General features: G+C 39.5%; 1 protein-coding gene across 1 annotated transcript; it reads right to left on the bottom strand.

Moving 5' to 3' along the window:
• On the bottom strand, positions 1 to 27,753 carry fndc4a (fibronectin type III domain containing 4a). Its single transcript, XM_038727272.1, has 6 exons — positions 27,094 to 27,753; positions 15,240 to 15,355; positions 11,296 to 11,500; positions 4,249 to 4,338; positions 2,211 to 2,344; positions 1 to 967 (listed from the first exon to the last, which is right to left on the bottom strand). The coding sequence occupies exons 1-6, from the start codon at positions 27,167 to 27,169 to the stop codon at positions 926 to 928; spliced, it is 663 nt and encodes a 220-aa protein (XP_038583200.1). The 5' UTR covers positions 27,170 to 27,753; the 3' UTR covers positions 1 to 925.
• Positions 27,754 to 27,891: the final 138 nt, after the last annotated feature.

Genomic DNA, 27,891 nt, shown 5'->3' with positions numbered 1-27,891 from the left:
GACATTCAAAATAAGATTTATTTTTACACTTCAGGTAATACAATTGTCAGGCAATGTACAAGACTGACTGGATGATGAGAGATGGTGTCCTGTTCTAAAAGCGGCAAAATAGAAGAAAACATTAACAGCGTCACAGTACTGTAATCAAGTTTATTTCTCCATTTTTGGCATCTAACTTAGAATGCACATCAAATGCTATTCTACAGGCACATGACCTGCATGCAACTTCATTTGGAAAATGAATGAAATATGTACAGACTGAATGTTTGTTATGTATGAAATATGAAAAACATTATCCAGAAATTGTTATTTTAATTTCAATAATCAGAAAAAATTAAGACATGTTGTGGTGGTTCTTACAAATTAATTTTGGATACATATATTTGCTTTCTCTGCTAATTAACAATCTGCCCTCAGCAGTCAGCTAATATACATTTGTGATCAGACAATATATTAACACATTTGCAGTGGAGGATTTATTTAGAGTTGAGTTGCCTATAACAGGTGGACGTGGTATCTAACCGCACATGCCGATATCAAAAATACAATGCCTATTTAAAGTCATGGAGACAGGCCTCCTGGCCTCAGTGGTATTATGTGTTTTGTATTGCAATAACGTACCAAGCACCTGGCAAAGACATAAATGCTCACAGCATCATGGGTTAACATTCGTTTATGTTCAACCTGCAGGAGTAGGTTAGCTACTCTGTGTTGTGTGTTTGTGCATATAGGGGCGTGTAGCTGTGTGTAGGGTATGTATCTGTGTGCATGCAAGTGTGTCTTGCAAGACAGCCTCGGCCAACCTTATTCACTGATGATCACCCACAGAAACTACACATTTTTTCAGCTTTCAGTAAGAAAGGTTGACAATGCATTCACGGTAAAAGAGAGAGTGGTGGAATTTAACTTCAGCTTCCTTCTTCTCTCAAACTTCAATGATGTTGATAGACGGCACAGAAGCATGAAACTGCAACAGACAAGACAAATAAAAATCAGTTACTGTTACTATTGACAGATGCTTGAGAGAGTGTCTGAAGTCCTCATCAGAATGTCTCTGGTCAGATACCTTACGTCAACATCCGACCACTTAATGACAACTGGAAGGAGAGATAAGCCACGATTGCCGCCCCGGCTAATTTAAAAAAGAGAACTCAATATGTTGCTGTGTTTAATCCTTGCCACTCAAAATTCAAATGACCTCCACCATCGATTGCTCGTGGCCTCATTATTGAGCTGTGACTGCATATATCTGTCCGCTGCAATCTGTTACTTTTAAAAGGCATTTCTCACACACTTAAAGATCCACCAGTGGCTCGATATCTTTCAAGGAATGGACTTAATTATTTCATTTACTGCTGAGCATTTAACCTGAAACTGACTGTATTAGTATAGCACATGCAAAATATATTTTCCATAAAAGACATGCTGCTTGTGTGTAAGTATCTTGCACTGACAGCGGTTGAGGAATGGATCTTTGGAGATTCCTGTGATCACATCTGTTGATAGATAAGCAATTAAACTTAATCATGGCATATTGGATGTTTTTGGTTCCAGTCTGTACAGCAGAGCCTGAAATGTACCTGTATTCTACAAAACTACAGTAATCATGTTAATATCCAGCATAACCACGTTTGCAGTTGTGAAGTGCCAAAGAGGTGGGCACTTCATGGCCGCGTGAGTTGGCTGAGCACACTGGATTAGATTACATTAATGTTATTATTCACTGGAGGAAGTTGTTTCTGCAGCAAGGAGCAGAAGAAAAAGAAAAACATCATCACTGCCCCTCTGTACACATCCTTCAACACGTTGAGTCATTAAACACATAAACACAGTCTTTTTCACAGAGGAAATTTTGACATGTCTCCATAGGAATAGCACAGGTGTAAAGAATTAAATTTAGCTGTGTCAGTTTTAGGGTCCTGCTATTGGACATGCCAGCTTACTGTCATGACTTACTACTGGGATGCTAAGAATAGAACAGAGACATCGTTAATGTTCTTAGTAACACCTGTGCGTTTCCTACTTTGACAGTAATTTATATAGTTGGTGACACTGCTGTCTGCACAGTGAGACACTGTTTGCCAAGAGCCAGTCTTGCGTGAGGGGAAACACGGTGTGCATGTTTTCAGCATGCAAGAAATCCATTCAGACAAAAATTCCTGAAGTGATCATGACGCGGAGCTGTATTCACTCAGCGGAGTCGCACTCACCTTGCTCCTCAGCAGTCCTCCACTGTGGTGCTCCGGCGTGCTCCTCTCCGACGATGGCTTGGCCTTCTCCTTGCTGTTACTGGAGTCGTTGTCCTTGATGATGTCATACTGCCGACAGAACAGGGCAATAACAGCTGCCGGGAGGTGAGAAATGGGCACATGCGCAACACACAGACACGCACAAAAGAGGATAGGAATTCAGTCACGAGGCGGCAACCGTCACTCGCAGACATGTCACCACTTCCTCTAACTAAGCACGTTGAAAGGCCATGTGGATAATGGAATTCTGCTCCCAAGGGAGGGTGATGGTCGGGCCCTTATCTGAAAGCTTGGAGGACAGAAATTCTCCACGGAGTTGGCTTTGTTACATTTTGCAGTCTGCCAGATGCAGCTCTGCCTCCAGTTTGGATCAGTACTGTATGCTTACAATTAGCTTCCCTGCTTCATTGAGGTTATGAATTTCTATGAGGATGCTATCATTAAATATTCAGAAACTGATATACAGTTCTGGTAAGGTCAACTGGGGAGCTGTGAGGGATAGTCAGAAGCATAGTGTAATTTCTTGAATTAACATATTAATAATGCGCCACATAAGTGCTCTGCAATATTGAAGCTACATGTCTCTATGTTGCAGGGATACATACATGGTAAGCATTTCCACTGCTGCATGGTTAAATTACAGCATTTGTGTAATTTGATCTCCAGGGTCTTCACTACATTTTAAGCACTTTGTTAACCAACAGCCACACAGAAATGTTACACAATGTAGATGTAGATGAGGTTGCATCATATTAAAAGCAATTGCCCGATTACTTTACAATTAATTCACTTTTTTAAAACTCAGACCAAGCCGCCGAACATACAGAGATAAATAAATAAAAGATTAAAAGATGGAGTATAGAAATTGAAATCAAATAAACAAATACAGAAATAAACAAAGGATGCAGGTTATGAATTTCTGAATAAGCCTCACAAAAATAGAGAATGAGGTGACTTTGAGCTGGACTGGCTGCAAATGAGCAGTCCATTATGAATACGCCACATGAGGTGCCTTTAATCTTTCACTCCCACTCTTCACAGCCCCCGTGTCACTTTGGTTTCTCTCATTAGTATTATTTAACATCTCACTCTGCTGCTCGGGGATGGGAAAACCCTGCTCCTGGCTGCCTGTCAGATGTGCCACTTCTCATTGTGCCTCAACACTTCATTTATCAACGCACTTCCTCAAAGGAGAAGAAAATCATACTTGGACGGGGAGCTTAGATGCAGAGAATGCTCAGGAAAGCGTGATGTTGGTTTGACATCGCTGTTGGAGGAAAAGGCTTAAAGGGGACAGGATGTTCAGAGTTGTTACATTTATTGTGTTTTTTTACTTAGCTTTTTGGACTCAGTGGGGATCCTGTATATCTTGTGCTGGATGACTTTCTGTCTTTATTGATTGCTGTCTTATTGACTGGTGTGTCCTTGTATTGATTCATCTACAAGATAATCATCATTTAGACTGACAATAAATGTTAACATTTTGCAAATCCATTGGAAAAGTCCAATTATCTTTTTGCATATTTAAAGTCATTTCACTACTGATAACAACTGCTCAATAACATCTGATGTATGACAATGGATTTATAGATCTTAGACTTCAGTGGATCTACAATCGGCCTGTGTCACGCTGAAGGACTAGAAGACAGTAACACCAGTATTACAGATCAAACATTAATTAGGCGCTTAAGCTAGAGTACTGATGACATTTTGACAAAAATAATCGATCTCTACCTAGTCTAGTATACATGTAGGCTCAGCTCCAGTGACATTAAGTCAGAATTCTGTACAATTATTATATTTCGTGGTACTTAAAGCCCTTGAAAACTTGATTTTGAAGTATTTCTGTGTCAGATTAAATTTGGGATGGGGGGCTAAACTTGGCTATCAACTTTTCCCAAATTACCCTTCTCATGTCAAACCAGTAAGTAAAGCAAGGACCATAAATAAAACCATAATTGTATAAATATTATTAACCACATACAGTCTATAAACCTACCTGCCCACATGACCAAGACCACCACGATTATGATCATCTCTCCAGTTTGTAGATGCCGGGACTTGTCCAGACCCTGCACAGTGGGGTCATCTAGCAGAGAGGACAGACAGGACAGTTGTCGTATTGTAAATACAGACTCCTGAAATCCTGACTCCAAAATACTGAAGAAAAAGTACAGAATATTTGTCCTAACCTCTTTATTTATATGGAAGGGGACATTAGACATTAAAATGCAATCCAATAGAACATCAAAAACAATGGCCTCAAACATTACTATAGAGTAGAAACAACACCCGTGTGTCTCAGTGAAAGCTGAACATTATAACCTTTACAAGGTTGTGTTGCTTGCAGGGCTATTTTATTGGTTTTCCTGATAATGTAAGATGTTCAACTTACATCCTGTCAGCGTGGACTGGCAAAAATGGACCCTGTTTATCTCTTAAGACTGTTATTATGCCATTTAACAAAAACTGTAGTAGTCAGAAATTGTGGTGGGCATTACTGTGTATCAATCCTGTAGCATTATATCCTCCATTAAGTGGATTGACTATGTGCCTATCTCCACTTTCCAAACTATCTCTTTACCCGCATGGATGGAACTCTTCCAGAGCACCACTCTTCCCAATTGCCTCTTTTAGTGAATCAAGTTGTCAAGAAACTGGCCCCGATCTCTTCACATGATAGCTATTAGGGAGTGGGGTCACTCATACTGCCACACTTTTTTTAGTCTTGTAGTAGTGTGTATGGGCCTATAGCCTATGATATTCCCTTTTTATGTTTCCCTCGGCAGGGTTACCTTGCTAAGCCCTGGTGGAGGGATACTTCTTGGTAGTCGTAGTGGGGATGAAACACTGGCAATGAACCTGCACACGAAAACCAGGGGGAATATATTCATTTGACTCGACCTACTCCGATTGCTGAAGTTTCATGTTAGCTGCGACTAAACTGCAGAATGCGTGTTTGCATGGAGTAAGGACTGTAGATTTTCTGCTCCATCTCTTACAGTGCAGTCGCTCAGTATCACTTCATAACCAATGTGAAGAGGAGAAATTATTACAGCGACCAACTCTTTCAAACTATAAATTACATGTGAGTGTTGTATTAACATAGACTTGAAACTCCAGCCAGTGATTTGAGAGCCAAATCTAAGCTTCAACTACATCATCTCCTGTGTCTTTCTATTGCACAGTGAGCTCTCAGGCTGCAAAATACACTTAAATGCCAGGTCAGGACCCAGGTTTGTGCTCATACAAGTTGCTCCACTTTATTCTGCATATATGAAAAGCTATGTAGCATTACAATATCGCTATGCATAGAGAAACTACTAGTAGAGGTGTTGAGATGATGAGAGCCTTCTTTTTCTTGTTTATAGATTTCCACTTGGTACATGCAGACTGTGTTAGCATGCTGATATACTGTATGCATATCTTAATATTTGATGCAGACAACACAGAGAGAGTGAACAGAATTTCCAGATGACCTGAATAACATGGCGACACCACACTGAGCGGATTGTGGCGCCTCCAGTGCAACAAAGAGTTTGTGTTGAGATAATTAGTCGACCTTCGTTCTGCTCACCCCGAATCCCAAGATGTTTTTTGTGGCTGTGAACTGTGTCGGGAAACAGTGTAACAACACACCAGAGGTGCTTTACCGTAGTCACAAAGATGGATCATGTGATTTATTATTGCATTACGTCTCCTTGAGACTGAGCAATTTTTTTTTAGGTTTCATTACACTGTAAACCATTTTCAGCTTAAAATTCACTTAACTTGACAAAATTAATTCAACAACTGCTCAGTCACACTGATTAAACCTTAAATTTGTTTTCATTTACATTTTGAGTCAGTTCTTCAGTGTACGCGAAGACATTGTGGTGCACAAGTGGCTGTTGTACAATGACAACACAAGGCTACTCCCTTGGACTTAATTCAGTTTGAAATGTACGGGGTTAAGGACTGACCGCTAACCTTCAATAAAAAGCAGTAAATCTTAACAACTGAAAAATAGTAATTAGGTATGTTTTGCAGTTTTGCTTGATTTGAATGATTAATCAATTATCAAAATAGTTAAAGGTCTTTTTTTTTTTTGTTAATCTACCAATTAATAATCAATAAACTAGTTGTTTCAGTTCTTATGTCACCATTTGCCCACTATCAGCAAATCGGCATGCTGTTAACTTAAAGCATTAACTAAAGATGAAGTTGTAGAATTGTGTACCAGTGGAAGTCAAAGGAATATTCTGCAGGGAGCGAGCAGTGTGTAGCATACCTTTGTCTCAGTGCTGTTAATGGGAGTACCAACAGTAGGTGTAGCTTCTGACTCAGCGAAGACAGCTTGGCATCTCTTTGAAGTATCACACAGTAATTGTGTCTAAGGGGACCACCTACCTAGTTAGGGTTGACTGCTCAAGGCATCCATCCTTTGAAAATGTTCTTTTTTTTGCTCTCCCGTGTGAAACAGCTTGACAGCTTAGTGGCAGCAAGTAGCATTTTTAGCAGTTTCATGACTTTGTTTGAAAATTATTTATTTAACATATTTGGAGAATTTTTTTTGTAGTGACTGTGGCATCGCTGTTCATGCTAACAAATACAAGTTAGTTTTCCCAATTTTATTACAGCTTTGTCTGTCTATAAGCACAAGAGATTTTATTTCAAAAAGTCTCTTCAATGTGCTGCAATTACCCCTCAGCAATGAATTATATTTGAGTTCTTAACCAATATGTTTACTTTGCAAATGTAGATTGCTTAAATTAATGGAATATTAATAAACTGGCAACATACAACATTTTTTTATGCTGCTGTACTTCTGCACGTTTTCAATCATACATTGAAGGGCGGGCAAAGGACATAAATATGTACTCTGATTAAAAGCTTTCCATGGAACTAATAAAATTAAAATAGACTTTGGAAAGACATATTGATCTTGAGAAAAACATCCATTGTAACCTATTTAAATTGAAATTCTCCAGCAACACATGGCTGCTGTCTTGCCAGGAAATGCTTTATATGAAATAGATGGATTCTGACCAAGACAGCTGTACATTCAATAGCATATGCACTAATATGTAATCACATTATCAACGAGAATGGCAATGAGGAAAAAAATAAAAGCATTTTTGATATATGGGTATTATAGCTCCTGCTCTTGGGCATGTATGGTATACACCGCAAATCAATTTAGTTTCAATAGGAGGCACTTGGCTATGACAAAGGATCTCTGTAATTGCACCGTAATGCTAGATTAAAAAAGGCTTTTAAGGAACAAGCAAGATCCTGAACAGAAAGTCACATTAAATTAAGGTTTGTGAAGAATATATTGTGATTTTAGGAGGAAACCTTGTGAACATGCTTGTTGAGAGACATAACTTTAACTTTTAAAAAACAACTGAAATTAATTTTCAGGGGTTCGTGGAACTAATACTGTGACTAAAAGTGAGTGTATTTAAGGAGTATGTAGTAGAAAAGCTCAGTTTCTCATGTTGGTGACCTTCAACTATAATGGTGAGTTAAAAACTATTTTGGGCACGTCAGCAGCCTGTTGGCTAACATTACCCACATTAGCTAGCTGAGGCAAACGCTAACGCTTTTGAAATGTTCAGCTGTACCATTGCTAGTACCTTATATTGGTAGCGGTTTATCAGTTTATACAGGACAGATGAAATCCTACTCTTTGTTCAAGTAGACTCACCAGAATCAGGTTGTACATGTTGGAGAAGTAGATACACATAATTATTAGCTTAACTAATGTAGATAATATATTGAACATTTTTATGATATGTACCCTCTGTTAGTATCTATGTAGTAATGTTAGTTATGTGTTGCTGATTTTCACTTGTTCACTTTAAGACCGCATGTTACTTTTTTACGTTGTTTTACTGTTTGGACAAGTGGTGTAATTTTCCATCACACCAACAGAGTTAATTAGGTTAATGTGTTTTGTAGTCATTTATCTAGGGTCTTTATCTGAAACTGGTATGAAATTAAAAAACAGCACAATAGCTTATCTATGTAAGGAGTATTAGCCACAGCTGCTATGTGTGGATTTTCCCCAGGTCATGTGTGCATTGTGTGTGTCATGTACAAACTGAGTTCAGTCCACAGTAAATTTGCCAACAATATCGAGAGTCAAAATATACAATGGCGCAAAGCCAAACATGAAAAGAGGAGTCGAGTAATAAACTTTACAAGAGTTACATAAAGAAACTTGACTGAACTTTGAAACTGGGGCATGAGAAGGCAGCAGTGCTGGCATTTTTTGGATTTATGGAAAGCTGACAGTGATTGCTTCTACACTTCCAAAAACAAACTCCCACAAATGAAGCTCATCCACTGAATGGGCTGTTTTTCTGACCCACTTGGCACTTGGAACAACTCGTTAAAGGAGTCATCGAAGTACAACATTAAAAGGTTCACTGATTAATGTTGCATAATGAATCTTCTCCAAGATTCTTGGAAAAAAAGTAGTGAGGCATTGGCCCTAAGTCTATTTATGCTCAGCACTTCAAATCAGATACATTTGGATAGTTAGTAAGTTTACAAAAATCCATTGCTTTTAACTTCAAAAATGAGTAGAGAAAATAATTTCCTGAATGTAAAGCTTAAGGAAAGGGGTGTAACTCCGGTGCCCGTATTAGCTTTATGTTAGCTGAATTATTTTTTTTCAGTTTCGACGATCTTGGCAGCTTAACTGATGGTACTAAACCTGAGTCAGCTGAATAGAAACATTTATTAGTCACTTGTGCCAGCAATTCCTAAATTCACAACAGCCAGACGATAAGATAACAGAGTGAACAGACTAATTTCAAACACAAGCTGCCATCATTTTAAGTTAATGTATTTGGCTCATCCCATAATCATGGTGAACTAATGCAGAGAAGATTAGCAAAGGAGTTTCTTCTGAAATGTAAACTCTTCTCAACTGCTTATAATAGAAAGAAAATAGCTTTTTCTCACTCATCTTTGCTGTAGGAAATTGAGTGCTACTGAACCTATTCTCTATTGGTCACGGCCATCCTATTTCCTCCAGCTCATGAGCTGAGCCCAGACTCTGAATCCAAAGTGTTTTAGAGTGTGTGTCAGAATCCTGATTAGGCACCCGGAGTGATGTAGAGTTGCATAAATTCAGAGGAGCCTGCCTGTAGCCATGCTTGAAGAGTCTGTCAATAATGAATTGGTGTCTAGGAGAAAATAACCTGCAAGAAGCACATAGAGCCCCCTCAGAGGGACGCTGCGAGAGGAGGCTTCAGGTTATTTGCACTTATGTTGGCACTAGCCTTTACTGTACCTCATTTTCAATGTCAAGGTGCTTAAAAGCATTCAACAGCCAGAAGAGGCTTTAGTGCAACAGCAGGAAAATCATCTGTAATGGGTTTCTCCTGTCTGTGGGAAACAGACCTGTGGCAGAGCATGTAATATAGAATTAAAAGCAAAGCATTATGTTACGTAACAGAGTGAGATGAAACATTGAATTAAATGCTGCAGTAACCTATTGTGACCTTATCGGTTATGCTGCATTTTGGCAAACTCTGGCATGACATCTTGTTGACTTAAGGATAGACTCTAAATGAACACAATACCTGTTGTACAATAGTCTATTAAAACACATAACAGAGTCACATGTATTATGTATGTATTCATTACAATGAACTTTTGACTTTACAACTCGTGCAGACACTTGGTATGATAAGTTCCTTGTGGCCTCATATCTAGAGTTAACTCATGTACTCAATATATCAATCATATTCACATCTGATGTTAAGTTTCTATGATTAGAGAAACTCTGTTGTCAGATGTAACCGGCCTTAGTTCAAAGTGTGTGCTGTAACAATATGTAGGTTTAAAAAAGAAAACACATATTCTTGAAATCCTATTATTGAATGGTGTCAGAAGGAGTTGGTCGGATGAGCAGAGTCTGACCTCTAATGGGATGATGGGAGATGTGCCAGGACAGATGTCTGGTCGCCTAGCCTAACGATGTCAGGGGGGATCTGATCTCTTGACCTCATGAGTTGGAATTTTCCTGAAATACTGGAATCAGATACAGAGCCTGAAAATGTGTCTGCTAGGCATTGTCTGAGGGATTTGCTGACACTAGTAAAAATCGGCCAATGGGATGCTCAACGCCATTGTTTTTTGGGGAAAAGATGACATCATTTTTAGAAAATTGGCACAGCCATTGTGTAATCAGTTCGGTTCCAGGACCAGCTTGGGTTTGTCTTGTGAAACTCTTTTGCGTTGAACTCTGATCATCTCTAGTGAATCTTTTGAGACTCTAGTAGCTGTCTAGTTTGATGAAGGTGAAGAAGTCCACACTCATAATCTGGTGGTGTTGGTCTGTCTATTATTCACTCCACCACACAGACAGAAATTTCTCAACAACTATTGGATGGATTGCCATGAAATTGGGTACAGACATTCATGGTTCCCAGAGGGTGAATCCTAATGATCTTGGTGATCTCCTGATATTTCATCTGATGCCATCATCAGGTCAAATGTTTAATTGCCCAATACTTTGGACTATAACCAAATACCTGCAAAACTACTGAAATTCCCATTAGTCTCAGATTGAATTTGTGTTTAATCTTAATTACCAAATGTTAGCATGCTAACCAAGAGGGAGAACCTTGTAAAAAAATTCATGCTAAACATTAGAGCATTTTCTTTGTGAGCATGATAGCAGGCTTACCTTAGTATGTAGCTCAAAGCACCATTGAGTACAGTCTTAGGAGCCATTATCATGGCCGTACACGTTTGGTTTTTTAATAGTGTATGAACAATAATGGAGTTCTGTGGCAAGTTGCTATAAACTGTATCTGTTTCTACTCAAATTATACTTTTTGGCAGAATAGGTTAATTGTTTGTTTTGGTGTTTTCATAGGATTTGTTGATAATTATAATAATAACATAATTCCAGTCTTATTCTTTTTTGTTTTTTAATAAACTTTTTTACAAGGGTTTAACAGTGTTTGAGGAATCACGCTCTATTATTGTCCCTGAACACAGACAAAAACTTCTTTTTTCAAAGGTAGCTATTAGTACATCTTACCTTGATTGGAGCTGTTGGAAGGGAAGCGGTCTGACTTCTTGAGGGTACGAAAATGGACCTTCTTGCTGGCTTGGCTTTCCCCATAGAGACCAATTGACTGGACCTGGATGATGTAGTCTGTCTCTTCCTCCAGGTCCCAAAGGACACAGGAGCGGCTGGTGGTGTTGACTTCCCGAATGAATCGTTGCATGTGTCCTTCCTGCCTCTATGGATCGAAACAGAACACAGAATGGAGCGATCTTACAAGTAGAGACAATGATCAGCACAGTGGGCAATGAGGTGATCAACATGACCACACAGAAATAACAGCCCTGCAAATCTGTCCCTAAAGAAAACACTCTCTTCTTTAATAAGTCATGTTGCTTGATTTTATGGATTTCATCTTTACAGGACAATCCTGCATTAATGATGTATCACCCTCCAGCATCATAAAAAAGCTAAAAACATTCATGTACCTCAATATACTATAAGCCATAAGCAATGTGAGACGGAGGCGACCAACCAGAAAATATTTAAGGTACTGGAGAACAACACGCAAGTACTTTATTATCTTAACAGTTGGCACTTTATTTTCACCATATGGAGTCTTGACTGGAAATTGAAAAGTTGTGGAGTCAATATTCTGATTAACTGACTGCAAGTACCTCGAGTCACAAGCTTTCAAAGTCTCAGACTTTGTCTTTGACCTGAATGTTATTGAAACAATCAAGTAAGTAAGTAAAATTGATTTACTTTTCACAGATAAAATCACAAGGTGCTTCACAATGAAACAACAAAATATCTTCTTCTAGCTAAACACCAGAAACACATTGATATATGGCAGACAACTTTAAAACCAAGCCTAATGTTTAGCTAAATCCCTGTTTGAATAACAGCGTCTTCAGCTGCTTTTTAAAAGAAAAAGTATTAACTCCTCCTGCTTGCATGCAGAGCTCTCTTTTTAGTGAGCTCTCTCGTCTGTCTGCACTTGGAGTGGCTTTGGGCCAGTGGCTTATTTTTTGTGGCCCTTACTTGACTGAGAGATCTGATAAAGAAGAAAAACTTGTTACTCTCCATAAACAATGAATAATGTAATGATTAAACCGCCATACACACTCAAGGCAATTACCAAACGTGTTCAAATTCAGCTGCATGTCATGATGAACAGCCGACATCTGGGTGTTACATACAGCCCATCAGTAGTGTGTGAATTGCCAAGTTAAATGGCTGCATAATGTTTCAAGTTGCATAAAGCATAAACATGATTATAGCAGCATATGGCATCCTGTCATTCAGTGTTAACATTCATTGGTCCTTCTATTTTAAGCCCCTGAAATCTTGTCATCCTAAAAAATGCAGCTTCACATGCTTATGTGCATTCCCGCTGCACCCTTGTTTTCTCTTAACAAATCGACAATGCCAAGTTGCAATCTAACTCAAGACTTAAAGGCAAGATTTAGACAGCCTCTCTGCATGCTAAGCAATGCTTTAAGAGGTTCCTGTGAATATACATCCAGACGAAAACACATATTTATTAACCCAGGATGTTGTGCGTATGAACTACTACCTACTCAGTATGCTGGACAAACTCATGACACATAGTTAGGTGTTTGCTGAACACACAAAATGTGTCCTCTATGGAACAGACAGTGAAAAGATTCAAGGGCATAGAATTTAGTAGGGACGGGAAATGTCCCTACCAATATTCAGCGACTACTGAATTGTCCCTAGCAGTTATTTTGATCAAAATATAACATAACTACTGTTGTCTGTCTAGTCAATGTATTTGGCACACAAATGGTTAACAGTCAGCCGCAAATTTGTTAGAGAATAATATAAACCAACAGGCATATTAGGGCCACTGTTGTAGAAGAGTTTGAGATTTATGTCATCATATTATGAGAAACAAATGTGTTGTAATGTAATATTTAGAGAATAAAGACATAATAGAATAGGTTGCTTTAACTCATGATGTCATGTGTTAGTATTTCCTGGCAGTCTCCAGTTATTTAGACTTGTAAAATGTTTGGACTGCAGTCTGGCGTCTTTCCTCTGGGTTGCTGTCTCACTTATAGACAACTTTGCTCTGTTTGGGACTGACTTACTGCTCTAGGATGCTTCCCACTGAAGCAGCTGTGAGCTGCACTTTATCGAAGGAGCTGAAGTTAACATTTGGGTGGATTTGTGGAGGGATTTATCTGAAGGGGATACGACCATATCAGCAGAGCAATAACGCAAGCTAATGCACAGCAGAGTATGGGGCAGGTAGTTCTTTTTTATAATATATAAAAAATATATAAATATTACGACTTTGCATTATATTCCTTTTTTTTGTCACCTGCTGCGTGAAATTTGTGATTCCCTTTTATATAAATAAAAACATTTGAAACATCATTCTGACAGGAACCAGGAAAAGAGATCACATTTCTCCTGTTTTAGCTTCTCTGCATTGGCTTCCAGTAAAATCCAGAATAGAATTTAAAATCATTCTTCTTACCTACAAAGCTCTTAATGGTCAGGCACCATCTTATCTTAAAGAGCTCATAGTACCTTCTACCCCACCAGAGCACTGCGCTCCCAGAATGCAGGGTTACTTGTGGTTCCTAGAGTCTCCAAAAGTAGACTAGGAGCCAGAGCGTTCAGCTATCAAGCTCCTCTCCTGTGGAACCAGGTTCCAGTTTGGGTTCAGGAGGCAGACACCATCTCCACATTTAAGAGTAGGCTTAAGACTTTCCTCTTTGATAAAGCTTATAGTTAGGGCTGGCTCAGGTTAGTCCTGAACCATCCCTTAGTTATGCTGCTATAGGCCTAGACTGCCCATGATGCACTGAGCTCCTCTCTCCTCTACTTTCTCTCCCTCTGTATGCAACCTCATCCCATTATTGCATGTTACTAACTCAACTACTCCCCTTTCCGGTAGTCTTGTGCTTTCTCGTCCCTCTCCTCTCTCCTCCTATCACTTCCTGCAGGTGTTTCTGGCTCTGGAGCTGTGGAGTCTGGATTGGTGGTTGCGGGTCACCTGCTGCCCCGTGTTCCTGCTCGACACCCTCTGCTACAACGACTATTGTTGCTAGTCCTATTGTTATTATTGTTATGATAATCATTAACATTACGATTATTATTATTAACACTACTTTAAATATCTGTACCATTTTTCATTTAGCCTATAGAAACATCACCTTTACTGTCTGTACCTCTGTGTGTATATTGTGTAGGCTGCCTCTCTCTCCTTCCATCCCTCTCTCTCTTTCTCTCTGTTCCTCTCTTCTCTCTCTCTCTCTCTCTCTCTCTCTCTCTCTCTCTCTCTCTCTCTCCTTGGTGGTCTCCGCCCACCCTGAGCCATGGTTCTGCTCGAGGTTTCTGCCTCTTAAAAGGAAGTTTTTCCTTGGCTCTGTCGCCTAGTGCTTGCTCTTGGTGGGAATTGTTGGGCTTCTGTATATAACATAACAGAGTACGTTCTAGACCTGCTGTTTTATGAAAGGCGCTGTGAGATAACTGTTGTTGTGATTTGGCGCTATATAAATAAAATTGAACTGAATTGAATTGAATCATCAACAACATTTGAATTAATTGAAAAGACAGAAATTGGTACAAAAAAATGCTTAAAATTTTCTGGGGAGTATCTCCTAACCACCCACTAAATATGTCTCCTTCAATGTTGAAACCAAACATATGCCCTTGAATAGATTATAATTTTATTGTCTGAAAAATATTTTTTCTGTAGCCCCCATTTCATCTCAATCTATCCACAGGCTGTCAAAAACTGTGACATGGTAGATTAAATTCCAGGTGCACTGTACGTATTGGCTGGGTGGTGTGCCAACACAATTTCAGCAGGACACGATGAAGGCTCAATGCCAAACCACAAATGGCCAAAAATCAAACAATGCAATTTTCCCATTTTGGGGTTGCTCTGCTAACCTGTCCACGGTCTTGCTGATTTACAATAGAAGTTCAGGAGTTACCTGTTGTGAGATAGAGAAGCCAATTATTATGTCTCCCTCTGGAACCTCCCAGGATACAGTTGCCGAGTCGGCCCGCAGGTGCATGACGGACACATTGACAGGAGCTGGTGGCCGGTCTGGCAGTAAGGAAACAGAAACAGAGGGGTCTGTTATTCCGCCCACTCCTCTAGATATTAAATTACCCATGCCATCTGTGTCAACACTGAACCTGGAAAGTCTCAAGCTCTTTGTTAGCACTCTGAAACTCACCACAGGTGTTTGTTTCGATTTTTAAAGTGAATAACCAAGTCTTACGCTCAGAATTCATGTGATCCAGTTTTGTGGATGAATTCATCAGTGGAATGAGTAAATACAGTATGGGACACCAGCTTGTTACTGTATGTCATCATGGTACAAGAAGCTGCTGGGTCTCAATTAATCAAGCAGTGGACTAGACTGAAAACTGTTCGTTTGGTTTAAATTTTTGTTTCACTGGTACCTTTCTGTTCTTCCTTTCATCTCCAAATACTAGCATCACTGTTTTCTGATCCACTGTCTTCAGACCAATTAACCATATCACACTACAACAGTGCCACTTTAATTACTTTTGTCACCCGTTGCTACTGGATTGCTTAATTTCAGCGCTAGTCACATTTAAATAAACTCGTCTAAACAGGGACATTGATTTGGTGTCCCCATGGATATAAATATATACTGTCATGCATACAAAGGAGGTTGCAGTCAAAAGCAAATTATTAGAACTCTCTGGAGCAAGTGCAACATTTATAATGTTCTTTTAAGGGGAGGCCACTGGTGGCAACATGTTACTGTATCCACTTGCATTTTATTATGACCCTCCAGAATTAAAAAAACCATGGATATTTATCACTTTTTCACATTTTTCCTCCTTCCCTCTGAACAACCTTGTCTGACAACCCGACAGAAAATGACCACAGTGTCCAACTCCCTCGGGCAGGGTTACGTTTCTTTACCCCAGTGACTTCACAGCCATCTACCATGATTTGCTTGCAAGTGGACATGTTGATTGCGAAGTGGGACAAAAGCCTGGGAAGCAGAGGCCAGGAGAAACGGGGGGGTGACAGAGCTAATGGAGGGCCCTGTACGCCTTCACAGTCTCCAAGCCTGTAGGCCATCCTTGGGGCTTTTTTGTAGTTAACACAGGTCTGGTGACTTTGTGTGTTGTCACAAGTAACTGATGCTATGTTGAGATGGTCAAGTGAATGAAAATGTCTTGAGCTGGAAGGTAAGTTGTAAAGAAAAGACAAAAGAATTATATAGAATCTTATGGGGATGGCATCGGAGAAGACAATACAGATGGAATAACATATGCTTTGCCTAATGTGTTTCATCTAAAGTTTTACAGCTCCAAGTACCAGCAGTAAGATTTCTAGTTACAGCTTTCTTTAACAGTTCACTACAAAGTGGGTATTAATTGACAGTTGTACAGTCAATTTGTATTTCAAATACTTTCATTAACTTGTGGGGCATGGACTAAATAACCCATAACACAGTTGTGTTGAGATGACAGCCAAAGTCATATGCTGTGTAGGACAATATTTCATCTAAAAAAGCACTTGAGAGAGAAAGATGAAAGACAAAATGATGGAATTGGGAGCTATTTCAAATGATTTGCTGTTTTCTATAGCAGTGCCTCTGACATCCCTCTTCTCTTATCTCTGTGTCTCCACTTTTGTCTCTCTCTCTCTCTTTCTCTCTCTCTTTCCTCTCTCTCACTTGCGTCTTGCACTTCTGTCTGTTTTATCTCGGAGACAGTCAACGATGGCGTCAGTGTTTAGTGCAAAAGTGACATTGAGGCAAATCTCAAGACCCTCGGGTCAGACGAAGCTATCAGTCTCCCTCTCTCAGCCCTTGTAGCATTATGAGGGAGGGTTCAAGGTTTTGGGACTGGGTTCCCGTGACATGCTAAGAGGCCGGGGTAACCAGGCAGATTTTACTTTAACAAGAGAGTATTAATATACTCCTTTGTCTGTTTTATTATTTATTTAAATATGTATTGATTTGTCATCGGGCTGGACGGGGGGGCTCCAGCACCCAGACACTATTACCCACCTACCGGGTGCACAGGACCCAGAGTAGCGAGGTTGCAAACACCCACCCCCACTAAGTGATAAAGTTAATCAAGGGGGACCAGAGAGACTGGAATTTTGTCAAACATTTTTGTGTGTTTTTGAAAGCAGACATTCTCTCTACGCTAATTTGGTCCATAAGGAGATTCCTATATTGGATGATAATTAAATTCTTTTTGGCCTTCCAGTTCATGAGGATTGTTTTCTTTGTGATGCATAGGGCAGTGAGAAGCATGTATGATATGTCAATCTGTATACTAATGTCACTTAGGTCCCCCAGCATGCAGAGTGATGGGGAAACTGGGAAGGGATATCTTAGCCATATCAATAGGTCTTCACATGTCTTCTGCCAGAACGTTTGGACAACTATCAGATATGTTACCTGAGCTGTTCCGCAGATGTGAGTTGTAGATTGTGATTTTTAGTAATTTTAAAAGTATTTAAACCTATCTGTGTCCAGACGTTTTGGTGTGGACTAATGGATAGATCTGTCTCCCACTTTAAGAATGGGAAAGAGATTGAACCATCTGTTTTCAACAGTAACATTTTTATCATTGATAATAGTTTTGGTGGTGAGAGTTGAAGAAAATCTGTTATCATTGGAGGTAGATCTAAAGGTGTGTTCACACTGAAAGCAAAGTTAATATTTGCCTCACTTTACTCGCGTGAGTTTGACCGCTGCACATTTTGAGTGTTCACACACAACGTGATAAGCGAATAAACACAAGCCGCGAATACTACAGCTATATGAACCCAAAGTCAACCTTTTGCTGTGATTTAGGGGGCTTTCACAACTGACCAAGGTCCGAACCAAAGTTCATGTTTTGATACATTTTGATACATTCCGTTAGTTTAGGTTTGGTTTCACACTGCAATTTTGCGAACGCACTAAAGGACTTTACATGACAGACTTGCATCCTGTCGACATTGATTGGTTTATCGGGTATCTTTGACAAGAATGAATGAATAAAAAATGAACATGTGCATATTTGCCACCACTATAATGTCGCAATTAAACGTGCTCGTTGTGCGAACATTAAAACATCACCGACAGGACAGGAGGAGAAGACCCCAAGCAATCCTTTTGCACCTCCGTTTGAGGAAAGACCAAAGAGATGGGTGGCAGTGTAGGCTACTTCTATAATTCCCTCTGTTTGAAAAGATTAGCTGTCACGGGAGATTTATAATTGTGTCCTTATTTCAATTCATTTCCCCGTGTATTTGTTTCTGGTTTGTACGGGAAACGCCGAACTTCCTGTAAATGGTGAAAGTCCAAACCATCCAAAAAATGCTTTCACACCAGAAACAAACCAAACCATGGTTCAGTTTGATCTGGACCTCTTTTTATCGGACTAAATTTCGTCTGTTCCAAACTGAAAAGTCCGAAAGTCTTAAGGAGCAAACGAGGTAGGTGTGAAAGCCCACTTAATTGTAATAAACGGATCAAACTGATGCCGAAATAAGTACAATATAATGCAGATTTGTTATATATATATATGACATATGAATTCATGCTTTGTCAGGTCTGTCAGCAAGTCCATTATGTTATCCTTAAATCTTGCCTGAATTATGGATTTAAACTGTTGATATTAAAGAAATTTATTATTGCTAATTCCATATTGTGCCACTAGATCCTGGAATGGAATAAAGTTATTGCCCTGCATTACATGCTCTAGATGTCTTATCCCTTTGTCATGCCACAGAGGGGAATTTAGCGTTTTCTTATTTTGCCAGGATTGTTCCAGATTGGAGTCAGTCTGCATGGGATAGGTGAAGACCTAGATATTTTGAGAAATTCCCACCAGACTGCCAGTGAAGTGCTCATGTTAATGCTTTTAACACAGGTATGATGATGGATGCTGGAACTAATGACTGGCATATTGGAAATTTTAATATCCTTACAGAATGTTTGTTCTTTGTCCATCCATGAGTGGTCCAGTGGGCTTTGATTGATCCATTTTGAGATATATTGTAGTCTGTTGGACAGGAAGTAATGAGAAAAATTTGGCAATTCTAAACCACCACAATCAAAGTTTTTTAACTGATTTGTGGGGGTTTATTTTTCCACAAAAAATTTGAGATATTTGAGTCCAGTGACTTAAACCAGACAGCAGAGGTTTGGGTGGGTAATACTGAAAAGACTGATTTTATTATGGGCAATGATGACCTTGTGTGATGGACATATATTGATTTAAGTAGAGGTGTGTAATTTAGTTATGTCAGTTCTGACAGCCTTGAGGAAATACTGACACCCAGATATTTAATATTCCCTGATTTTAGCGGTGTGGAAATCACACATTACAATTAAACTATGGATTTAATCCAGTTAATGGAGTAGTCGGAGATGGATGAGATTTTATCTATAAGTGTGATTGTCTCAGAAAGAGATGTTTCTGAGTTTAGGAGGAAAAGTAATACATCATCTGCATAAAGGCCTATCTTGTGGTGTACATTTTCTGTTTGAATTCCTTTAATATTTCCATTTTGTCTGATAGCAGCTGCTAGTGGTTCTTCTAAAATAGCGCATAGCGAGGGAGAGAGTGGGCAACCCTGCCTGGTACCGCTCTGAAGACTAAGGCTTGGAGAAGTATGATCATTTGTCCTGACAGAAGCTCTTGGGGCACTGTATAATATTTTAATCCAGTCTATGAAAGAGTTTCTAAATCCAAATTTATGTAAAGTAGCAAACAGAAATTCCAATTTATCCTGTCAAATTCTTTCACTGCATATAAAGAACCAACCGTAGCATCCAAGTTATGAATAGTGGCATAGTCTGTTACATTGAGTAGCCTGCGTGTATTGTTGGTGGAGTGCCTGCCTTTGATAAACCCTGTTTGACTGGGGTGAATTATAACAGGAGTGACCTTCTCTAGCCTTCTTGCTTGGGCTTTGCAGATGATTTTAAGATTTTCGTTAATAAGTGATATTGGGCGATAACTGGATGGGAGTGTCGGAGTGTATCACTTCATGTCATATCATGCACAAACCTGGTATATTGCACATATTTGTTGTTAATTGTAAATTGTTGTTGTTCCATTCTTATTTTATTTTATTATTATTTTTATTTTTTATATTGTCAGTTGTATTATTTTTCTCTATTCTTCTGTTATTCTTATAAACTTGCATTTGTTTATTACATATTTATATATTTCTACATCTATTTATGTCAGCTTTATGTCTGTCTGCGTGTAGCACCTTAACACCAAAGCAAATTCCTTGTATGTGTAAAACACTACAGTTCATTGTTGGAGGCAACATGCAAGTACCCCTAATTTGCATTACCATCCTACAGAATGTGGGCGCAAGTATTTCCCAGAATTCCTTGTATAATTCAGCAGGAAAACCGTCTGGCCCAGGGGCTTTATTATTTGGTATATGTAAGAGGGCTTCATGGAGTTCAGCCATTGAAACAGGTAAATCCAGAGCCCTGATCTGTTCATCATCTAATCTTGGCAAATCTATATTGTTCAAAAATACATCAATGTTGGAGCTAGATGGATCAATTTGTGATGTATATATGTTTTTATAAAAATCTCTAAATACATTGTTTATTTCTTCTGGGTTATGAGTCATATTCCCATCTGAATCTTTTAAGGAGGAAATTTGGCAGTAAGGAAACAGAAACTTTCTTTATTCAATTGCAGTTGGTTGGCTAAGAATCTGATGGATTTATTGCCATGTTCTCAAAGCATAGTCTTTGCAACTGAAATTTGGTCTTTTTATCAATAATTTCATTTAATTAAAGTTTTAATTTTCTCAGATCTTTCAACACGTGTTCCTGTGGGAAGGCAGCATAGGCAACTTCTAATGTTTTGTGTCCTCGCTCTAATTCACGAGATCTCTCTTTCTTTTTTTTTGTATGATGAGTAGAAGATTATTTTACTTTTCATGACTGCCTGCCATACTGAGCCTGTCAACTACTGGATTAGATACCAGGTTGAAGTCCCTTCCTATTATAAGAGCTGTGTCTGAGTGAGCAGAGAGTGGGGTGAAGAAAGCATGAATAAAAGAGAGATTGTCAACATTCAGGCTATAATTATTGGCAATGCATAAATGAATATTTTGAATAGAAATGTTAACAATAACAAATCGACCCTCTGGATCTAGAGTAGTGGTAATATGATTGAAGTGTGTTTTTCTATTTATCATAATGGTGACACCTATTTGTTTTGAGTTGAAGCAGGCTGAGTACGAGTGAGGGAACTGTGGTGAGGTGAGTTTATCTGCTGTCTTGGATAAATGAGTGTCCTGTAGTAAGACAATGTTTTATTGAAAATTTTTTAGATGGTTAAAAATCTCTTTTCACTTGAACCAACTCTGCATACATTCCAAGAGGTGAGCTTAAGTGTGGTCATCATTCAACTATCGGATGTAGTGTAGGCTAGTGTGTGCAGTGTGTGTGACGTATCCTTGTATCTATGTGTGTTTGTGTGTATGTATGTGTCTATGTGTGCATGCTGTATGCACCTGTGTGTGTGTGCTAGCTGTGTGCCCAACTGCTTGTGAATTAAACAGTATGAAAATAGCGCAGCTGATCGACGTGTAAACAGTGGAGGAAGAGCAACATTAATAGAAGAAAAAAACAGTGAAACATAAACAGAGGAAAATACACAAAACATTATCGGGCAGTCTAGTCAGATAACCACAGTATACTGTTGTGACATGCACTGTATTTTATTACTATAACTATTTATAACTATTAACCTGCCATATGTCACAGAGTAATTAACTGCCTCCATTTGTCTCATTTTGTCAGTTTTATGAGAAGCTTATTTATGGAAGCAGGTACTCTAATGTGTCAAGATAGACGTATAGCAGGTTAAGAGGGAGGGCAAGTTGCATATAGAATATGTCGTCCTTGATCTTTGCAGAGCATTGGGGAATGAGTCTTACAGTAATCTACAATAATGGTTCCTGTGTCCTTGTGCCTTGGCAATATCAAAACGATAATTTTGTGTTGAACATTTGATGACCTTACAATTGAATCTATTATCACAACACGCTAGGACAGTTATTGGCTGAATACTAATAAAGCTTCCTACTTAAAAAAATCCTTCCTCAGAGCTGCATATGGCTTGGACTTGCACCAGGATTGCATTTCCTTCTTTGTATCTCATTTTAACAGCCTTGCAGTTCTAAAAGCCGCACAGAAGCTTCGATTCTTGCTGCCGAATCATCCCCAGGACACCCTTTGCCAAACTAACAAGCATTGTTATTTGTTTTCTAAGGATAAATCTTTCTCGTTAAAAGGCAAATACTATCAAGCCGAGATTGCCGTCAGCACATGTCGCACACCCTTCAGAGTCAGGTGCAACATTTATCTAAGACTGGACACGTTCATTTTTCTTGAAGCTCATTGTCCTTTAGATAATGGGGGTTGCAGCCACTAACTATGATGTATTGTCTGTGGGTCATTTAGTGGTGATGGAGCAAGTGACGGATCAGGTGAAGCAGGCCATGAATCATCTCTAATGTCTAAGTGCCCTCATCCTATATGATGTTGTTTCCATAGCATGTGGTTTTTAACTTGAAGCACCTGGGTAAGGGGACTTTTTTGTACTGTTGAACATAAATCACTAAAACTACAAACTAACATTGTTGTATCCATTCATTTAATAATTTCAAAAACTGTTGGCTCATGAGCAGACAACAGATGACTTGATTTTCTAATGCAAATATTTTTCTTGATGTGAAGTCCAATTATCCAATCCTGTTCCAAATGTTCCCTTCCAGCTTGTTTGATGTTCCCTTCTGAAGTAATAAGTGTCATTGTGGATACTTCAGTATTTGTTGTCGGCCACGTGTCCTGAGTAAGCCCCACTCCACAGAATGCATTATGTAAGATCTGAAATCAAACAGCAATAGGTCACAGCGGCCGAGGCGTGTGTCAGTGCAAACAAATGGTAACACCCTCTTGGGATGTGGGCGCACTGCCAGGATGAATCATAGAATATAGCCAAAGCCCAGTGCATTAGCTACTCCCCATCTAACCAGAGTGCACAGAGAGATAGTGAAAGTGCAGGTGGAGCTCTGAATGGCTGACACGCCACGTGGAAAGGAGCCCAGTTTGAATTTGTCCGAGCGAGGCACAGCTTTGGCATCTAATATTTTGTCCTCTATATTTGCTTGCCAAGCACAATTGCGCAATTTATCCTGATTTACACATAGTTTGTTTATTGGTTGCTTATACTGTATATTCCCAGCATATGAGGTGAAGAGATTGATTAATAATGTTTTTTTTGTAATCAAATAATGTGATTTTAGGTTTATCAAGATAAGGCAGCCTGTGTAGCTTTTGATTGCAGACCACCTTGGATACCCATGACACATTGATTAAACAGAAGGAGAAAAATGGGCGTAGAAAATTGGAGATTGCATCCCCAGTCGGGTTTACCAGGAGCAGAATTTGACAGATGACATGTCATGTCCATTTTAGCATTTCCCTGAGCCACTTTAGTTTGATGCTGAAGTAGAAGAAAAAATGTTGAAATGCACAGTGAATGCAAAATGCTATATTGCTGCCTCTTTCTATGCATTTCTTTTAGAAAGTATGTTAGCAGAGTCGGCAACCTTTTCTAATAGGCTCTGCAGATTAAAGAAGGTAAAAGAATATGTTAGACACTTTTCAACCCAGTTCTTTCTTTTGAATGATTTTTGAAAACTGACATTTAAAAGGAGAGTGTGACAAAGAGACATTTGCTCTATGACTCAGTGAATGTCTCAAATAGAGACAGAAGCGGCTTCTACTTAATTTTACAAAGAAAATCAAGTCTGACATGAGAGAGTGCTCTGCTCATTATTCTGTAATAAACGTTCATAAATTTTCCAAACAATTGACCGGCTCACTAACAACACAATGAAACTCCCAAAGGTGCATAATTCATTTAGCTTCAAACACATTTAAAAGGCAAAACGCACTGATCTACCAAGGATGTGGACAGTATTATTGATCATATTTCTGCCTCTAAGCTACTGACAGTTTGAAGAGCTGCTTGCAATGTAATCCTTTTCTAATACATATAATGCCTTAGGCCCTTGTGAGATAATATATTCACAGACATCTTATAAATAAAGGCAATAAGTCAAAACTGGTGCCTTTAAATTTGACGTGTTGCCCAGACAGTCTTCAAATAAGCTCAATCTGGATGTGTTTCGAACCCAGTCGTGGGAAGTCTAAATGTTCTCCTCTGCACAACAGAAGGTTGTCGCACAGCTGCTCACAGGCCGCCGTGTTGCAAATTGCCCAGTAGTGGAACTCTTAAGCAATTTTGTGCTGGTTTAACTCAGCCGCAGAACTGCCTGCCCCCATATCACCTTTGAAGACCTTTTTCATGTTTCATCCCCCCACTGAGATCCTGCCTTCCTTCACATCTTTCCTTTACATTTGAAGCCATGTAAGAGCAGTGACTTGTGATCTTTGTTTAAATCTCTTACTCTAGTACACTAGTGTCTGTCTGTCTCCCTAGTGCAGCAACAACAATATGAAGTAGTCGGACACAGAGGAAAGGACTTGTCCAGCCAGGTGTGGCTAAGTCCTTTGCACTGGGACCAGATGGGACCAGGTGCCACCCCTAGGCTTTTAAGCTTGAAGCTTACACTGCTTCATCATCCCAAAACTGCAAAAGGCTAGTATGAAGTCACATGCTGGAGCAGATTTATGAACAAGTTGATTTTAGTGGCTACAGCGGGTGTTTACTGGATCTAACAGATGTCTAAACAAGACACCAACAAGTGTGAGCTACTGTGTGAGACTCAAAACATAGATATAAAATCTCAGATTGAATCAAATCGTCTTTTGTTTTTTCTCCAAACACACTAGTCTGTATTTTCCCTGTGTATTTGTAAAATGTCTGCCATGTGACAGCAGGTAACATTATCACAACATGAGCAAACATTAGCCCTCACTCGGATGGATTCAGCTGTAATACAGAATGTCTATTTGTCAAGAATGTGTCACCAGGTTTATAAACAGCAGATTGCCAATTTGAAGAATGATATGAGCCTGGCCATCCAAATAAATCCAATACATTCTAATTCATGTTTTCTCACTGGCTAAAGCTCTGTTTAGGCCTCATGGGGGATTCATTTTCTAGCTTGCTTGTTTTCAGAACATGTAAATGTAAATATGGTTACCCACGTTCAAATATTTCTTGTCAGTTTGGACTAAAGAAATGACAGAAATCCAAGTGTGTTCCCACTGTTTGATTTAGGAAGATTGTGCATTCTGGATTTTCTTTCTCAATGACAGTTGACTTCATGTGCACCAAATGTCATTTCTTCAGATTTTTACAAATCTTCAGTTTTACCAATCCAAATACCTGTGCCATGTAGATCAATGTATAATCATGACTCATATTGAAAAGCATGCTCAGTGGATGAGTACAAAGCTTTATGAACAAATTTCAGTAGGTGAGATGAAAGAAGAACAGGCTTTATTACATGGTACCAACCACCATTACATAATTTTAGCATCACAATCAAAATATCTAAGCAAATCCCATTGACAATATCACCAAAGAGAACTTCACTGAAATCCTTTTTCCTGCTTCGCTGTATAGTGGAAATGTTTATGGAAAACTTTTCCATGAACCAAAGAGGCTTACAACTAATTCAGACCTTCCCCCTGAATGTTGTGTCACTGTGAATCCCATAGTCTCAGAGCATACATAAGGGTGGCGCTAATTAATTCAGCATTTCTTTTCATTTACTTTGAAGCTCATTGCGACAGCCACATTTGTATTTATGAGTGTCATGTTTATTATTTTAGCTTCCCCTGCTCTTTACAGCCCTATGCAGCACTCCACTGAGATCAGAGATGCTCTTGCGTTTCAAATTTTGACGCAGAACATGACAAAAAGCTATGAATATTTGTTTCAGGCACACGTGAGCACACACACCCCCACAGAAACAGTAAAGTGCCAATCTGATTATTTCAAGGCGCTATCACACGTAGGACGCAGTTCATTGAGGGGTGAGGGAAGAAGTGATCGAGGCAGACAGGTAGTTAAAGAGACAGAGATACTGTAGATGCACGCATACAGTGGCAGATAGAGAAGATTTCTAGGAAAAATATATAACCAGTAAGTCTAACAGCCAAGCTTGCAATGGCAAGAATGCAAACTATACTGGGTGTGTATACACTGTTGTAAATGAAACCTGAAAGCAGTGTTGACTCTGCAACTGGTGGCACATTATTATAGAGAAGCAAATGCCCCTGCATGTTGTAGCCTTCCAAGTGAGTGGTGGAAAGTGCTGATGTGGCTGTGGTGGCGATAGTTGTGCATGCGCCTTGCTTTAAACATGCTAATATTGTATAAACATGCTATATATTCTTTAATTGGATGCATGGGGCGAACTGTCATTGTTAGGCTTAAGGTTATTATGAATTGAAATGTAAACAAAAAAAAGATATTGTAATATTTCTACATGATTCAAAGAAAGTAAAGACAGGTGTAACAGCACAGCTTGTACTTGCTTGCACCTACTTTATACTGGTTAGACAGGTGTTACTGGATGAACTGGATACTGAGTATAGATGGGCATTAAAACACATACAAAATAGTGTATGATGTGTGAATAAAGGGTGGAATCAAGTGCATCTACCATCAGGTGCAGATTAAACAGCAAAAGTCTCGTGAGACTCTAAAAAACACTGTGACCTTTGTTTTAGGTTTTGTAATACTTTGTATGGCTAATGGCGCATTTTACAAGGTTACAAAGTGCACAAAAATTGGTCGGACTCCTCTGCTGTAGAGGCTTGTACTTACTTGCTCCTACCAAGAACATGCCGCTGCCAAAAAGCAACAGGACCACGGAGTTGACCACAACAAGTAGACGAGCCATGTCTCGGCGGGTGTCGTCGCTCTTCTCGGATTAAAACGTAGACCTCCTATGCTTAAAGGGCAGCTAAATTACAGCAGTCCATGTTTTTATTTTACAACATGTTAAAATCCCCTTCATGAAGGAACGAACGGCTACGGGGCTGAATCGGGCTCGAGCTGCTCAGTAAATAGATAACCAGTGAAAGTACGTGACAAATGATGTCTTCAACATGTTTGTCGAGCCGAAGAGGGTTCTTCATTTGGGGTTTATATCCGCTTGTCCTTCGTCCATGTTCTCATGCGGACTGAGACCGAGTCAGGTGGCTGAACCTGTGGCCGTACATCATCCCTGCATTCGCACGAGAGCTCAGGTATGAACAGGTCGTAGAAAGGATGACGCTCACAGGCTCGTTGGTCCCCTCGCAGACTGAGGGGACGCCGTGGGGCGATACAGCACCATGGGCAGCCTCTAAGTTTTCTCGTTTTTTTACACTGCCCTCGCGCTCTACGGCTCACTATTTAGCCTACGTCTCGGACCTAAACGTTGTTTATTCACGCGCCCGGGGCTGGTCATCCTGCGGTCCTTTTCCGGTAGACCTCCCCCCCCCTCAACCCCACCCCTAGGTAGCCTATAAGACCCTCTGGTTTTCTGGCACTTGGCGTTCATGCACAGCATGCCATGATTAATGTCCCACGTGTCATCATCAGAGGAGGGAGCACTCCTACCTGGGCTGCAGACACCTC

Source organism: Micropterus salmoides, unplaced genomic scaffold, assembly GCF_014851395.1.
Source record: "Micropterus salmoides isolate LMB-PRFRI ecotype aquatic unplaced genomic scaffold, ASM1485139v1 Ms_hic_scaffold_18, whole genome shotgun sequence".
In the NCBI taxonomy this organism is placed as follows: Eukaryota; Metazoa; Chordata; class Actinopteri; order Centrarchiformes; family Centrarchidae; genus Micropterus; species Micropterus salmoides.
This window is presented reverse-complemented; position numbering and strand designations above follow the sequence as displayed.

What these genes read in the sequence shown, in the direction of transcription:
- fndc4a (XM_038727272.1), bottom strand. Translation starts at nt 27,169, where the DNA reads ATGGCTCGTCTACTTGTTGTGGTCAACTCCGTGGTCCTGTTGCTTTTT. An exon ending in CATGTTCTTGGTAGGAGCAA is followed by an intron (nt 15,356 to 27,093) that starts GTAAGTACAAGC and finishes CCTTACTGCCAG; the next exon opens with ACCGGCCACCAGCTCCTGTC. An exon ending in GCTTCTCTATCTCACAACAG is followed by an intron (nt 11,501 to 15,239) that starts GTAACTCCTGAA and finishes TTCGATCCATAG; the next exon opens with AGGCAGGAAGGACACATGCA.